This window comes from Rosa chinensis, chromosome 6 (assembly GCF_002994745.2).
Source record: "Rosa chinensis cultivar Old Blush chromosome 6, RchiOBHm-V2, whole genome shotgun sequence".
NCBI classification, from domain to species: domain Eukaryota; kingdom Viridiplantae; phylum Streptophyta; class Magnoliopsida; order Rosales; family Rosaceae; genus Rosa; species Rosa chinensis.
This window is the reverse complement of record NC_037093.1, coordinates 43,422,191-43,438,052: the sequence shown is the minus strand read 5'-3', so window position 1 is coordinate 43,438,052 and position 15,862 is coordinate 43,422,191. Positions and strand designations below refer to the sequence as shown.

The 15,862-nt window shown below is 39.1% G+C and overlaps 2 protein-coding genes across 2 annotated transcripts; both read left to right on the top strand.

Annotated features, from left to right (window-relative positions):
- Positions 1–326: 326 nt before the first annotated feature.
- LOC112172931 (protein ROOT HAIR SPECIFIC 17) lies at positions 327–4,562 on the top strand. The gene is made up of 10 exons (XM_024310442.2): positions 327–1,069; positions 1,172–1,234; positions 1,334–1,424; positions 1,608–1,684; positions 2,001–2,089; positions 2,189–2,372; positions 2,488–2,669; positions 2,996–3,098; positions 3,208–3,539; positions 3,623–4,562. Exons 1-10 carry the CDS (start codon positions 818–820, stop codon positions 4,080–4,082), a joined length of 1,833 nt encoding a protein of 610 aa, XP_024166210.1. The 5' UTR covers positions 327–817; the 3' UTR covers positions 4,083–4,562.
- Positions 4,563–5,472: 910 nt separating this feature from the next.
- Positions 5,473–8,677, top strand: LOC112173026 (protein HIGH CHLOROPHYLL FLUORESCENCE PHENOTYPE 244, chloroplastic). Its single transcript, XM_024310571.2, has 8 exons — positions 5,473–5,699; positions 5,787–6,022; positions 6,172–6,270; positions 6,454–6,648; positions 7,114–7,206; positions 7,310–7,405; positions 7,524–7,664; positions 8,216–8,677. The coding sequence occupies exons 1-8, from the start codon at positions 5,555–5,557 to the stop codon at positions 8,390–8,392; spliced, it is 1,182 nt and encodes a 393-aa protein (XP_024166339.1). The 5' UTR covers positions 5,473–5,554; the 3' UTR covers positions 8,393–8,677.
- The last annotated feature ends 7,185 nt before the right edge of the window (positions 8,678–15,862 follow it).

Below are 15,862 nucleotides of genomic sequence, written 5' to 3'. Positions count from 1 at the left end.
AAAAATTGTACTTCCTTAAAAATTTTACAATACTATGATCATTTAATATTTAAAAAGAGATGCGTGCAATGATTCATTGTATAATAAAAAGTCTAAAAAGCGTAAAGATCTCAGATAATTATCTATTCTCGCAAATTTTCTATAGTAACCAGTGCTCTACTTTTGGCCAACTTGCAGTGGTTATTTCTCACCAATTTCTTATATTATCTTGTTCGAAAATCACGCTTTGTATCCACTAAAATAAGACAGAGAAAAGATAGAGAACCAATTAGAATGTCTATATCTCCGTTTCCCCTCCCTCATTTAGCTGAGAAGCTTTTTTTAAATATTGGGATGTTCTAGTACCTTAAGTTACAAGCTTTTGCTTTAATGTGATTTTGATTCAGCTATCCACACCTTTTCCATTTCCCTTCATAAAGATCTTGATTTCCCATCATAGTAATGACTGATATCTTCCCCAGCCAGCTCTATTTCACCATTTGGGTCCCAATCTGATGATCACAAGTCTCACCATTACTCGCTCATTCGTAACGCCCGTATCTGAGCAACCACACCGGAGCCAAACCCATAAAAGAATTACGCGCGCGATGGGTTTCAGTGGAGGAGGCACTTTTTGTCCAAGATCGTTTGTTTTGTTGCGGGGGAAAGTATAAAGTATAAACGTCGTTTCCCTTCTCCCTCGTCGCCGCCCTGAGATAGAGACACCCCTCTTCTCCAAAACCTCCGCCCAATCACCCCCTGCCACTTGTCCCTCAGCCTTCAAATAACTCCGTCGATCGACTCCGAGAGGCTGCTAGCTCATTAGCTCATTTTAGCTATGTCTACGTTCTCTCCAATGAAGAAGAAGAAGAAGAGAGACAAGTCGGACAACAACTACCTCAACGGCGTCGTTCTCCACAGCCCCATTCTCCGGCGGCACATCCGCCGCTACCGCCACCACATCTTCCCGGTAATCTCCGTCGTCTCCGGCTGCCTGCTTCTCTTCCTCGTCGCCTTCTCTCTCATCGCTCGTTCGCCGCCTCTCCACCACCACGATCACATCTCGCTCCTGCGTTTCCACGCCTCCTCGGTACGCACAGCACAGCGCTACTCACTCACTCACCTCTCCTCCAATTTCTTCGCCTCCGATTAATTTGTAACGGGTTTCCGTTACGGCGGTTTGTGGTTTCAGGCTGATAACGGCGTCGTCGAGGTCCAGTTGAACAATGACGAGACGCCGGCGTTTCGTGTTCCGGTAGGTACATTAAGTGATTTTTGCAAATTCTAGTTCAAAATTTGATTTCGTTTGTTCTGGTTTTGAACTTTTGATTTCATTATTTGGTTGTGATTTTAGGAGAGTGGAGGGAGCTCAGTTCAACATTTATGGAGCGGAACGAAATCGGAGCTGTTCTTTGGTTGTAGCAACGCCGGCGATAAGTTTTTGAGTAAGTGCATGTATCGGATTTTGGTAATCTCATTTCCGCTTTTGTCTCTCTCTGATCGACATTTTTTTTCTTTCTAAAAATAGAAAGCCTTAGGATCGAATTTCTCCTGTTTTGTTAATGTTATGCCTTGGTTTATTTATCTGAAACGGTTGATTAATCAAATCAGTGCCGTAAATATTGCAGCGGCCGATGTGAAAACGCTTCCCAATCGGTACTTGTTGATTGCTACCAGTGGAGGCTTGAATCAACAGAGAACAGGGGTGAGTAACTCTGTATCTAATTGAGCTGGAGCTGCATGGTTCTCCAATCCCATCGTGTTCATTTTTAAATTTCGAGGCTCATAGGGTGGATTTTGTATGATGATCTATTGCTTAGGATAAAATTAATATGCAGAAATGGTGCTTTAGGATTGGTATAGTATATCATTCTGGCATATGCTTATAGGGCCTCCTAGGAAATGGGACTTGTTGTTAGTACTTTCTATTAATTATTTTCATTTCATTACTGATCATCATACGATTGGTCTCTAATTTCTGATTTAGTTTCTAATGCTTACCGTATTGTATCTGGTTACAGATAACAGATGCTGTTGTTGCAGCTTATATTTTAAATGCTACCCTTGTTGTTCCGAAGCTGGACCATCAATCATTTTGGAAGGATTCCAGGTTAGTTTTAATTTTATAAAGAACTCTTACTGTTTGTCAATTTCTGGGATGCAAGGTCAATAACCAGCGTATATTCATCTGATGGGGTATTTCGTGCAGCAACTTTGCTGAGATCTTTGATGTAGACTGGTTCATATCTTTTCTGTCAAATGATGTCAAAATCATTAAAAAGCTGCCATCAAAGGGAGGGAAACCAATAAGTCCATATACCATGCGTGTCCCGAGGAAGTGTAATGTGAAATGCTACCTGAATCGCGTGGTGCCTGTTCTTAATAAAAAGCATGTAAGTGTCTTTCACATAGAATGTAACACATTCTGTAAAAGCTGAGCGAATACCATATGCTTTTGGGACCATGTAATGTAAATGATGATTGTAGTTTATCCTTTCTAATGTGCAGGCTGTTCAGCTCACAAAGTTTGATTACAGGCTTTCAAATAACCTGGAATCACATTTACAGAAGCTGAGATGTAGGACTAATTATCACGCCTTGAAATTTACTGACAATATTAATGAAATGGGGAGGAAGTTGGTTGAGAGAATGAAGATGGAAAACAAGCATTTCATTGCCCTGCATTTGAGGTGAATTGCAATTTGTTTAGAACTGTTTGATTTCTATTATGCGTATTGTTATACTATAAGTAAGCTGCAATTTCAACAGATTATTTTACAATCGGTAATATTTTTAGTATACAGCAAAACCTAGTATTGGTGTGTTTTCTCATGGAAAAAGATCAAACTTTCTGGATTCTTATGCTGTATTGTCATTTTGGCTGGCTTATATTAAACAAAACCTCAATTTACATTATGGCGATTACATGAAAGAGGTCCTTTTTGAGCTAGATTTTTCCAAAGTTGTTTCAAGTTTGTTAGAACAAGCTTGTTGATATTGGTTGCCCATGCTATAGGTTTGAGCCGGATATGCTGGCATTTTCTGGTTGTTATTTTGGTGGGGGAGAAAAAGAAAGGAATGAACTTGGTGCAATTCGGAAAAGGTGGAAAACTCTACATGTAAGCCTTCAGTGCTTCACTAATGTCTTTAATTATGTCGTCCAGTATCAATCCTGTACTAAATAATTCTGTGTTATAATGAGATTTTGATTGGGGGTATCACATGCAGCAAACCAACCCTGACAAGGTACGAAGACGTGGTAGATGCCCTCTAAGCCCAGGAGAAGTTGGTCTTATGCTTAGAGCATTGGGCTTCGGAAGTGATGTTCACTTGTATGTGGCATCAGGTGAAGTATATAAAGGTGAAGAGACATTGGCACCGCTGAAAGCACTTTTCCCAAACTTCCATACAAAGGAGACTATAGCAAGTAAGGAAGAGTTGGAACCATTTTCTTCCTTCTCTTCTCGCATGGCTGCACTAGATTTCATTGTCTGTGATGAAAGTGATGTTTTCGTCACCAACAATAATGGCAACATGGCTAGAATATTAGCTGGTCGAAGGTATAAATATACGAGTTCAATGATTCTTTTAGTTGCTTATTTTCAATCACAGCATTCTTGCTAAACAAGTTCGTCTTTTTCAGGAGATACTTTGGGCATAAACCAACAATCCGTCCAAACACTAAGAAACTGTACAAGTTGTTCATTAACCAAAATAACATGACATGGGAGGAATTTGCCTCCCGGGTTCGAACTAGTCAAATTGGATCTATGGGAGAGCCAAATGAGAAAAAGCCAGGCAAGGGTGAGTTCCATGAAAATCCAGCAGACTGCATCTGTAACACATCTAATACAAAGTCCAAAAATGTCCGAATTCCTCAAAGTGAAATCAATGAAGGCAGTAACATAAGCAAGGAAGATGAGACAAGTAAGGATAGTGGTTATGCGACAGATGGGCACATGACGGATGACGAGCAATTTTGGCCTGAGATGGATTATGTGGATACTGGAAACAAGTCTCTGGGAAAAGCGCCTAGTCAAAGATTTTCGTATCAGGGTCTTAATTATGATCTGCCAGAACTTCTAGAGCTCTTTTCAGACTGAATGGTGGAGACTGGAGACTGGATTGCACATTTTTGTGACTTAGCTTTTCAGCTAAACAAATTTTTTTCCAAAGCCTGTGGTTCTTACTGTTGCCCATTTTGAAGTTGCGACAACGACAATGACAAAGCTGTTTGTACATAAAGGCCTCAGCAGCTGAGCAGCTTCGGCTTTTGATTTAACAATACATGGAGGCAAGAGATACAAGACTGTTCAGATTTTGAACCTTGTACATTAAACAAGCTTAAGGACATTCTATTACCTTTTGCTTTTTCTTTTTAGTGATTTTTGCCGCAAGGAAGGAATGTTTATATGACAGGATAGGAAAAGAGGTTTAACATCTCATAGGATTTTAGGCTATACTTTCTGTTTAGTTTTCTCTTTATTTCCGAAATTCAAATACACCAATGTAATAGTTCATTTTGTTCATAAATTTCCATGTATTTGAAAAGTGGTGCAATAAAATTATCCGTCTTTTCTTCAGCATGTCTACCTTTTGGTCGATTTATAGTCCTCAAGTTCAATTGCTAAATGCATATTGTTCATTGTCATGGCATCTTTCTGGCTTCCTTGTCGTCCCAGGCATCTTTTTTTGTTTGTTTATCCTTTTGTCTCGTTCAAGTACACCCATAACTTCATTCTTCACTCCCTACATAACTTGGAACTTGACTTATCTTGTTGTCAAACTTTTTATCTCCACCATGGTGCTTAAAATCTTCCGTCGGAAGTCATAACTCGTCACCCTAATATAAAAGTTTATGAGAGCTGATCCAAAGATATCTTAGCCGCCAAAGGTGTTGCTCTGCGTATTATTTTCTCCCAATTAAATTTCTTGTTTTCTTAATGAGGATTGACAGGAATGACAAGACACTTGTTTGAGTGAAACCTCCACTCAAGTTCGAGCCCCAACATTTATAAGTCCCTTATTAGTAGTTTGCTGAATACTGGGGTCCTGCAGGACTCATGTGATGTTGGTGAAAGTGTCAACTTCCAGAGATTTGAGTTATCATGAGGCTCAACTATCGAATGTCTGCGGGGTTTCAAAGTGTTACACCTTGAGCCATCGGGGTCTCACTGCTCTCACGTGGTAATTGGCGTTGAACCCAAATGTTAGATGGATTCGTACATGCCACCGGTAGTTTATAAAATTACAATGTTGTTGAGTTGGTAGAACCGCCTCCCCCGATCTAAATACCCCGTGTTCAAATAAAAAAAAATATAAAAAAAAAGGTGCCTTGTTTCGGATCGGCCCAAGAGGTGGAAGTGGGAGCGACAGAACCCACCGGGTCGGGTCAAGTGACTGATCTGAAAAGAGTCTTGACACGTGGCAAAATAAAAATCCTCTAATCCAGTATGGAGAAGGACGTGGCAAGCTTGACATCCATGGTTTTTGTTTCATCTCTCTCTCTGCCCTCGACTCTGAACTAGTCACAGTCTCACTGAAGGAAACACCAAAAGCAGAAGAGAGCTCACAAATGGCAATGGCTTGGAGGCTTCCAACCCAGCTGGCAACCAAAACCCACCATCACCACGACCACCCCAAACTCTCATGGTGCCGCACTTTATCACCAGACCATCTCCAACTCACTCCTTCCGCTTCCTCAATCTCTACCGCCACTGGTCAGTCTCCTCATTTCCACTTCTCTCTCATTCTTGCTTTGTAAACTAGTTTACTCACCCTTTCCTTGATTTTGGGTTTCTCTTCAGGGAGTTGTACTCGGGGTTTGGTGAGGTGCACGGCCCGGTCGGGAGTTGGGGCTGTGAATTTGGCTCCGGGGACACCTGTCAGGCCCACGAGTATACTTGTGGTTGGCGCGACTGGAACGCTGGGGAGGCAAATTGTGAGGCGAGCGCTGGATGAAGGCTATGATGTTAGGTGCTTGGTTCGGCCTAGACCGGCTCCGGCGGACTTTCTCAGGGATTGGGGTGCTACTGTTGTCAATGTATGTCCTCAGTTTCAATTAATCAAATTATGGTTCTCATGTTTTTTTGGATACTTGGTCTCTATTATTATTAGATGGTATGATTGTATCTCTATTTATTTATTTATTTTGGTTAAGTGCTGAAGTAAATGTGATGTGTTGCGGAACAGGCAGACCTTAGCAAACCGGAGACCATACCTGCAACATTGGTTGGTGTTCATTCAGTTATTGATTGTGCCACGGGCCGTCCAGAGGAGCCCATCAAAAAGGTGACTTTCTATGTATTAGGAATTTTCTGTTGTAACTGACCAGAGGGAAGCCTCAAATTGATCACCGAAAGTTTCATTCGATGGTTCTTGGAGATTATGAAGATAATATATGTTGCAGAAAACATTAGGTTTAACAATGTGGGGATGACTTTTTGGTCTTGTCTAATCCTTTTTTCTATTTAGGTAGATTGGGAAGGGAAAGTTGCTCTAATACAATGTGCAAAGGCAATGGGGATCCAAAAATTTGTGTTCTTTTCAATCCACAACTGTGACAAGCATCCTGAAGTTCCTCTTATGGAGATCAAGTATTGCACTGAAAAGTTTCTTAAGGATTCAGGCATAAATCACATCATAATTCGTGCATGTGGATTCATGCAAGTAAGTTCAACCTCTATTAAAATTTGAACCTACTTCTACCGTTTTGCAATTGCACAACTAATTATGTACTCACCAGTCAGCTTGATGTTTGAGATTAATTTCCTTATCTTTTTGTTGCTGTTGTACGACAGTCTTCCAATTGAACCCCATTCACTTTATTTATCAAAATTAATGTTAGTTTAGACGGAGTGATAATGCATATTATAAGACTCTAAACTACTTGATAGACAAAGGCACAATACATTAGTGCGCACACATGCACAAAAGGTATACCGTATATGCATTTACATGCATGGAGAACTGTATACATGCTATCAAGGGAACCTAAGCCGAGAACACAATTTGACCCAAAGTTATCCTTTCCATATCACAGTTCTTGTGCCTGGTAGTGAATATATCTTTTGAGATTTGATGTTAGCACTGAGGGCAACTAACTTTTTATTTATTTACCTTTCACTATCTCAGGGGATTATTGGGCAGTATGCAGTACCTATATTGGAAGAGAAATCAGTTTGGGGAACAGATGCCCCTACAAGAATTGCATACATGGACACCCAGGTTAGCTGAGATAAACTTTATAGATTGTTCCCCTGATCCCCTTCAGATTGGATTTTCATTACTTTTCTTCATGGCATCTGAAAATATATTCATTTTGTATTAGGATATAGCTCGGTTGACATTTATAGCTTTACGAAATGAGAATGTTAATGGGAAGCTTCTCACATTTGCTGGCCCTCGTGCATGGACAACCCAAGAGGTAAAGAACATATACCAACACTGAACCATTATTTTTCCCCCCTTTAGTTTTGGTGGTTGAAAATTGAAATCTACAACCCAGGGTCCAGGTTTCTTATTAAATTTTCTTTTGCTTTTAGGTAATAACATTGTGTGAAAGGTTTGCGGGGCAAGAGGCAAACATTACCACAGTTCCTGTCTCTGTCTTAAGAGTAACCCGTCAGCTGACTAGGCTTTTTGAGTGGACAAATGATGTTGCTGATAGATTGGCATTTTCAGAGGTAATTTGGACAGTCATTTATATCAAACAAATTATTCTTATTTTTTACCATATCTGTTTAATGCTTGCAATGATCAATTGCGTCCAAATAGGCTTTTTCATGAGTGCTTCCGTTATTCATTATTTCCTGTAAACACACACATATCCCTTTAAGGATTTTAGCCATAGCTTTTCCACATTGATCTGTTAACTCATACTGCCCATTTGACTATACATAAGTCAAATGACTGCTGGAAAAATTATTTTCTTTTGTCTGCTGAGGCCTCCTTTCTGGGATACAACTCCCTCAATGAAATTAAATTTTTTCGTTTTTCAGTAACATGCTTGTTTGTGCACTCTGCATTTTTTTCTTTCTTGACCACTGAAGCAGCCTAATTTTTAAAATGGAATAGATGCAATGTGTTATCGGCTAAGCAGTTTTATTCTTAATAGTCAATGCTTGCTACTTTGTATCTTAACACTATAATTGTTGCTTTGCAACATTTGGAGTTGGAATATATACACTACTTAATCTAATTGGGAGAGTAATGACCTTCATTTTTGCATTTGTAGGTCCTTTCAAGTGATACTGTTTTCTCTGTTCCAATGAACGAGACATATAGTCTTCTTGGTGTGGACGCAAAAGATATTGTTACTCTTGAAAAATATTTGCAGGATTACTTCACCAACATATTGAAGAAGTTGAAGGATCTCAAAGCACAATCTAAGCAATCTGACATTTACTTTTGAAGAACGACCATTTTGCAATTGTAAATGTAAGCCATTATATGTATCAACAACTCTGAAGATACCTGATAACATGCAGTCATGCAGAGGTATACACTTGTACTGGAATCTTCTTACACCTCCTTTACTGATCTCTTGTTCACATATTTCTTGAATTAATCTCCATACTGCCGTTGCTTCCATGCACATGTTTTCTGGTTATACATCCAGTGAATACATTGAAGTGATATTCAAGATGTAAATTTTTCTTTTTTGCCAATTATAATAGAAAGGTTATTGTTTTTGTCCTACTGCTGCTACTACGCGATTGTTAGGGACTGGTGAGATGTATATGAACGTTTTGGGGTGACTTGTTATCTTCAACGTTAGTGATTTTAGAGTTAAGGTATGGTTTTTGTTGAGAAACTAATGTCTCACCAAAATAACCTAAAGGCCCAAACCTGCTGCTTTCTGCTAGTTTACAACCTGCCCAATGTTTTACGGGTCAAACTGAGCCTGGATCCTCTCAACCTGTACCTTTTGAACTGCGTTGTGGTTTTAATGATTTGGTATAGATAATAAAATATGGTAAGTCATTTTGGCTGTTACTCTTTGTTACAGTCTGTTGGAGTAGAAGTAACCAAGAGGTGAATAATACTGACAAACTTTGAGGAACCTGAGATAGCACCCAGGTGAAGAGTTTAAGCCTACTGTTTGTTGACTCTGAGTTTGGTTTTGCCTCACATCTATGCTTTGTCCATGAACTAGAAGTGACGAGTTAGGTGGTGGTTGAGGAATCCTTACCCTTCTTCCTATTCTACATTACAATAAAAGTTGGGAGTGATCATCTCATCTCTAGGTGGACCAATCTAAATAGTCGCTGCATATCAAAGTGGCTTTCATGGAAAACTTCTCTAAAAAATAAACTCTCAGCTTCTCACATGGGACATGCTCGTGCTGCCCCTACCTCTTACCTAATTTCATGCCCTTGAGGCAAGGAAGGCCCTTTAGTCATCATCTCAAAACAATGATATGAGACATTGTTGCTTAGGAAGGAGCTTTCTTTCTGTTGTTGCAAATCATCTCAAATTTTTGTAAAGGTGGAGATGACAGGAGTGGGTTTCAGACAGATACATGAATGAAAGATGATTTCGGTGGACATGGTATCTGAGAGTTGTAATATGGGGCCAATCATAAAGCCATCAAAAACACCACCATTTTTGAACGATCCAAAAAAATCATTGTAACTTTTTCACTTTTTAAATTTTGGGTCAGATTAAAAAAAAAAAAAAATTTAAATACTGTACCTATTTTTTTGACCAAATTCAATGTCTATACTTCATTCAAGGAAAGTTACAAGTAGGGTTACAATGTACTGATGTAGTACAAAAATCATAATGACCTTAGGTTCTAACTTAGAGTTAGATCATTGGACCTGAACATATTTTTGAAAGTTTAAAAATTACCGGTACACCAATGAGGCTATAAAGATAACCACAAATTGACAAAATGCCATAATTAGTTCAAACCAACGCCGACACACCAACTGAGTCGTGGTTCAGACTCAAGAAGGAAGAATGTGCACTAATTATCTCTGCCTCTCAACTAGTGAATGTGATACGAGCTGTGTCCTTTCATTGTGGTTTTCATTTATTCTTCTTCTTTTTAGGGTTTAAGGATAATGTTTTTTCTCTCCTACTTCCTAAAAAACAAATTATAGAAAAGTTATTGGAGACGTTTTAATAAATTTTCCATAACGATAATTCAACAAAACATGGAGGATTGTCTTCGAGTTGTGGCAGATCAGATCACGAGTCCCTTAGTGAGATATTACTTCTGGCATGCTATACGCCGTCGTTAAATTTCCTCGGCTTGATAGCATCACACTCGCACCATCAACTTTGGAGATCGTATAGTGGAATCAAAACAAAAAAAATTAAGAGTCGTTTTTTAGAATCAGCAACCAACAATAAAGTCTATTTAGTGTAAAACTAAATACAAATCATGCTTACAATATTATAGACTGGATGTAAATCATACAACATTACAAAAGCTTAATGCTTACCGTTGATATCCATGGTGGAAGTCATTGATGCAGGTCAAAGGTGATGAGGCTGTGATCTTCTGTTAGTCACCAACTTAAGCTTCTCAACTGGCAGAACACAATGTTTGTAACTCATGGTGGTAACATATATGCAGGGACCTAAGCCTCTTATTTATAGAAGAACAAGTCCTAAGAATCCTCCCATGAAGGTTTTCTTTAAGGATCAAGTCTTCTGACTAAGAATCACTTTCTTAATGAATAGATACAAACAATGAATTTCTAACTCTAATGAATAGATACAGTATCTCATTATTTCTAGGTTGATACTTATTCCTTATCACATAACTTGTGATGAGTCCATACCTTTTCTAATATTTAGTTTATCACAAAAGGGATCTAGTGACATGTAGTGGACGTTTTCATGTGTCTTCTTTCTCTCGCATGCATACCCAGATTTTTATCGGGATGACTAGTTTTCAGCTGTGCAACCTTGACCGAAATAATAACAAATTTCCTAGGGTTCACAGATGGGAGGATCGATTATTATTTTTGGCAGAAGGTGGTTCTTCGTCTCTCTGGGTGAGCGGTAATAATCAAAGAGTTCAAAGGGAACTGCATCTATTTTGCAACAAGAACTATCTCCAGGAGGTTGATAAACCATAAAACTTCAATAACACATCCACCATCTCATGAGATTGGTGTATTATATTCCAATTGTCGACATGTCAATACCGTCTCAACTCGAAACTTCAATAGAAATAGACACCCATGAGCTCAAAAATTTCACTTGGTTCATCCCAAGTTTATAATGTCGGGAGTGATGCTCAAGAATTTTGTACGTGATCTATTACTTCTTCTTCTTCTTTTATGTTTCTGTTGATTTCATATTGGCTTAAGAATTCTTGTTCCTAATTTTAATTTTGATTCTCTCAAAGTGTACGTAGCTGTAATTTATTTAACTCAGTTTCAAATAATAGGTTCAGGTTACCTGCATTCTCCACTTATTTGTTGCATTTTTTCTTTTCTTCTTTGGCATCTGGTCCAATGGTGATCTCTTGTTTCCTTTAATCTTTTAGGGTTTTATTGGTGGGTTTTGTTATTTTTTGTGGTAATTCAACTACCTGTTTCTTAATCTTCGAATACGTTACTACTTACTGGGAACAATTCGTGACATGCATAAGATTTAAAGTAGGACAGTTCTCAAGGAATTAGGTTAAAGGGAGAGAACGCGCCCCACACGCAGGAGGAAAAAAGAAAAAAGGAGTGTTTTCTCTCCCGGCCGAACGCTGCCGGGCGATCTCCCCCCCACGTTTCTGACCCGGGAGAGGATGTTGTTTCTGAATAAGGGCGGGCTTTTCGAGCAGAGGTGCGATCCAAGGATGGAGGATGGGGTGTTGTTTCCGGGTTGGGCAGATCGTTCTGTCCCTCTCGAATCAGGGGCGACGGAGGTAGTGGTGTCGCGACGTGCTGGTTCTTTCCGGCGGTGGGATCTGGCGCTTCCAACTTGACGATCTGTGCTGTGGTGGTGGAGATCGGAACTCGGCGGGGAGATTCCTTTTGGGATCTGTTTTGTTCTTGGGTTTGGATCTAGTTTAGGCTTTTAAAAGGGTGCCGGGTCTGTCTGCAATTTGGCGAGGCAGAGTGGCGGTGTAGGGATGCAGTGAAGCGGCGAGGTGAGGCAAGGTTGAGGAGTTGGGACGATGGAGTTCGCCGGTGGCAGGAATGGTTGTCAAATGCACACTCTCTCTGTTGGGGGAAAGGTGGTTGGGCCGAGCCTTTACTTTTGGGATGTGCTGGTGGTGTTTTGGTTTCCAGTTTTTCAAGCTTTATTTGTTTATTTTCAGTTGTGTTTTTGGTTGGTTCTGTGTTAATAAGTCCCTACTTCTCAGGGCTAGGGTTGGTTTCCTACTCCTTTGAGCTAGGATTAGGTCTAGGTGGTATATGTTAGGTATATGGTGTCATATATTCTCGTGGAAGATTTGGTTTTATTCTGGTTTACCTTTGTTGTCGAGTCGCTAGCATGCGATCCTTTACACTTGGTCTGGTACTTTTGAACACGGTGTTGAAGAGAACGCCGTCGTTTTTGCGGTTGATTATGAGGTTTTACTAGAACTTTCGGGTAATATGTCTCAAGGTAGCCCTGGACATGGGCGTTTGGCTGTTAGAGTTTGGGCCCTTTGGCCTGATGTTTTCTGTAACTGCGGTTTGGGGTTGTGGTCATGTCCTCCCCAATGTATTGCTTTCTGGTTGAATGAATGAATGATTTTCGATTTGTCTAAAAAAAAAAAAAAGTAGGACAGTTCTCTAGGTCGTTGTCCGACCTTAAACTTCCTTATTAACAGTTTTGTTTTTTATAACTTCGATATGTAAGTTTGTCATGTCCCTAACCAGGTGGAGGTGAGATTAGGTATCTAACATCAGATCTGAGGCGTGAGCGTAGAAATGTAAAGCGAAATCTAACTCGCTCTCGTCTTCGGTAATCTTTTTCAAGTCTCGTAAACAAAAGCGATGTCTCACTTAGTTCTATCGATAAACGTGTCGTAACTCGCAAGCACCTGAACAAGAATCTATAAGGGTGAGCTTTCGCTCAATAGGGCCAAACCTCTTTAGGTCAATACTTATATAAATAACACCATTAAATTTCCAAACAAAAAGTTCAATGTTCAATGTAGGGCTGGCATTTTCAGCCGAGACAAACCAACCAACCGATTACCACCCGAACCGAAAATGTTGGTGACCAACTATGTCGGTTACCGAGATATTGGTACGTACGGTGGTGCCGAACCGATTTCCAGATACTGGTACTGATTTTTAGATAAATACGATATACCATATCGAACTGTATATTGTATATATTATTTATTTATTTAAATATATTTTATATCTATCGATCTGAACCGTTGATCATTAATAGTTTTATTTCATATTAAATTATAACCGTTGATTAGACTTGAACTCTTCAAACCCTAAAGGGGTAATACGACTACAGAGTAATCCAGTTCCCACTCAGCCCCCTGCCCCTTGAGTCCTCGAAGGCTCGAACCCATAAATCTCCACCTCTCCGCCCTCTCGACATCTCCTTTGAAGTTCGATTCGATTCAAACCCAGAACTCTCCGCCTCTGGACCTCTCTTTTGAAGTTCGATTAGAAATCAAACCCAGAAAATCTCGTATCAATTCATTCGATTCATGTCCTACAGCGGTGAGTTTTCTCTTTGTTTAATTTTTGGTTTTATTTTAGCTAGAAGCACTTGGATTCTAGATTGAGTCATGAATCGAATCAGTTTCATCAGTTTCTCTTTCTTTACCAATTCAATCTGGGTTTTCATGGTTTCCTTTTGGGAAAATTTTGCAAACAGTACACCAAGTAAATGCCGCTAATAATTTCCATACATAAAGTTCCAAACTGAACATTTTGGTACATGAACTTTTGAGCCCTACCCACTATGTAGACACGACGTCAATGACGCCGTTAAATATTACCTTGCAAAAAAGGGTAATTTGGTACTCTCACACTCTAATTAATTTTTTTGGTAAAAAAAAAAAAAGAAGGAAAAAAAAAACAGAAAAAAAATTGGTACTCTCACACTCTAATTCATTTTTTTGGTAAAAAAGAAAAAAGAAAAAAAAACAGAAGAAAGAGAACTGAGGGCATAATAGACATTTTGGTGTCAAATTAACGGCGTCAATGACGTCGTGTACTGATAGTGGGTCGGTCGAGTTTCAGATTTCGTGTACCGAAATGATTGGTTTGGAACTTTATGTATAAGAATTATTAGTGATATTTACTTGGTGTACTGTTTGTGAAATTTTCCCTTTCCCTTTTGTGCTAGTTTTCAGGTGCTAATTTTCGTGGTTTCTTACTATAATTTTCAGGTGTTGCTCCAATCTCAACAATTCAAGGAATCTGCTAATCAAGGGAGGCTTAAACCTGGAGTAATTTAAGAGCACAGCAGTTGGTCGGTTTGGAGGAAGAGGTCAGTCTTTTTGCAAATTTAGATGATGAACATGTTATATGTTATATGATGAAAATGTTTTTGTGAACTGTTATATATATGTTTGATGTTTATATGTTTCGTTTCTATCTTCTTCTTTTTTGCAACTATAGGTACTCAACTGAATTTGCAGAAACTGAGTCTTTGAGGGAGCATAGTAAGGCAAAGCAGCAAGCAAATATGAAGTGATGATGACTTGATGAGATGAACTTTGAGTCCTTGAACACTTTGTTTTCAACTATTGTCCACTTTGTTATTGTATCATTTGTGTGAACTGTGAACTTTGAAGTATTGAATTAGAATTTGTATGAACTATGAAGTGATGATGAGATCATTAAGATGAACTGAGTTGATGAACTGAAGTTGATGTATGACTGTTTTTTTGCTTATTTTTCATTTGCTTATGGTTGGGCCTTTAAATTCATATGATTATTGTAGTTTTTTCAATTGTTGACAGGTTTGGGCTTCTACAATTTCAATTGGGCCATATAGCTAAAAGCTAGCCCAATCTTAAACTCGGTTGGAGGCTCAACCAACCGATACCAACCGACTATCTCGATATACCGAGAAGTTGGTATACCGACTTCTGTGGTCGGTAATGGTAGCCTATTTTCTGTACCAAGAATGTCTGGCACGGTAGATGGTATTGGACTTGAATGTTTGGTACCGAACCGAACCCACCCCTAGTTCAATGCATGAATGCCAAATGAACTCTACTTAATTACCCGTTAGTCCATAAATTAAAAACAAGAGAGCCTACACTTCCCATACCATGTATTTTACCAACCAGAGGTGGACCTAGATGTTTCGAATATATAATCTAACAACCTGTAAGAATTCAATCCACATATCCCTTTTGTTAGTCATCTTGTTTGCTCCTAAGTCCTAATTCTACGTTACATTAAAATTTGGGAGTGATTATTACTAGCTAGGTGGACCAATCTAAACAACCCTATTTATGTTATCAAAGTGGCTTTTCATGGAGTTTTGCATTTGGTTCCTCTAGTACCAGTAGCTATATATATATATAGTCTAGCTAGCTGATTTCTCAAATAATTGGTGTTTTACACGTAACATGTTACAGCTGCTCCTACCTAATTTCAAGTCCTCGATCATGGCAAGGAAGACAAATGCAGAAACAAATTCACATGTAACATCATCTCACAGCCCATTTCATACATTAACATACAATGACTTGAAACAGTACGTGTTGGTTTGAATAAGTAGCCGGCTTTCTGTCTCGATCTGTTTTCTGCTAACAATAATCTTCAAAGATTGTAAAGTTGGAGAGATGACAGAAGTGGGTTCAAGTCTTTCAGATGTATGAATGAAAGATCATTCGGCTAGAGAGTAGATAGGTAATTGATGATGGTTTATATGCGAGATCGAGTAGTGAACTGGCATGGGACCAATCGTAAAGCAATCAAAGCACTACCAGTTTTGAGTGGTCCAAAAG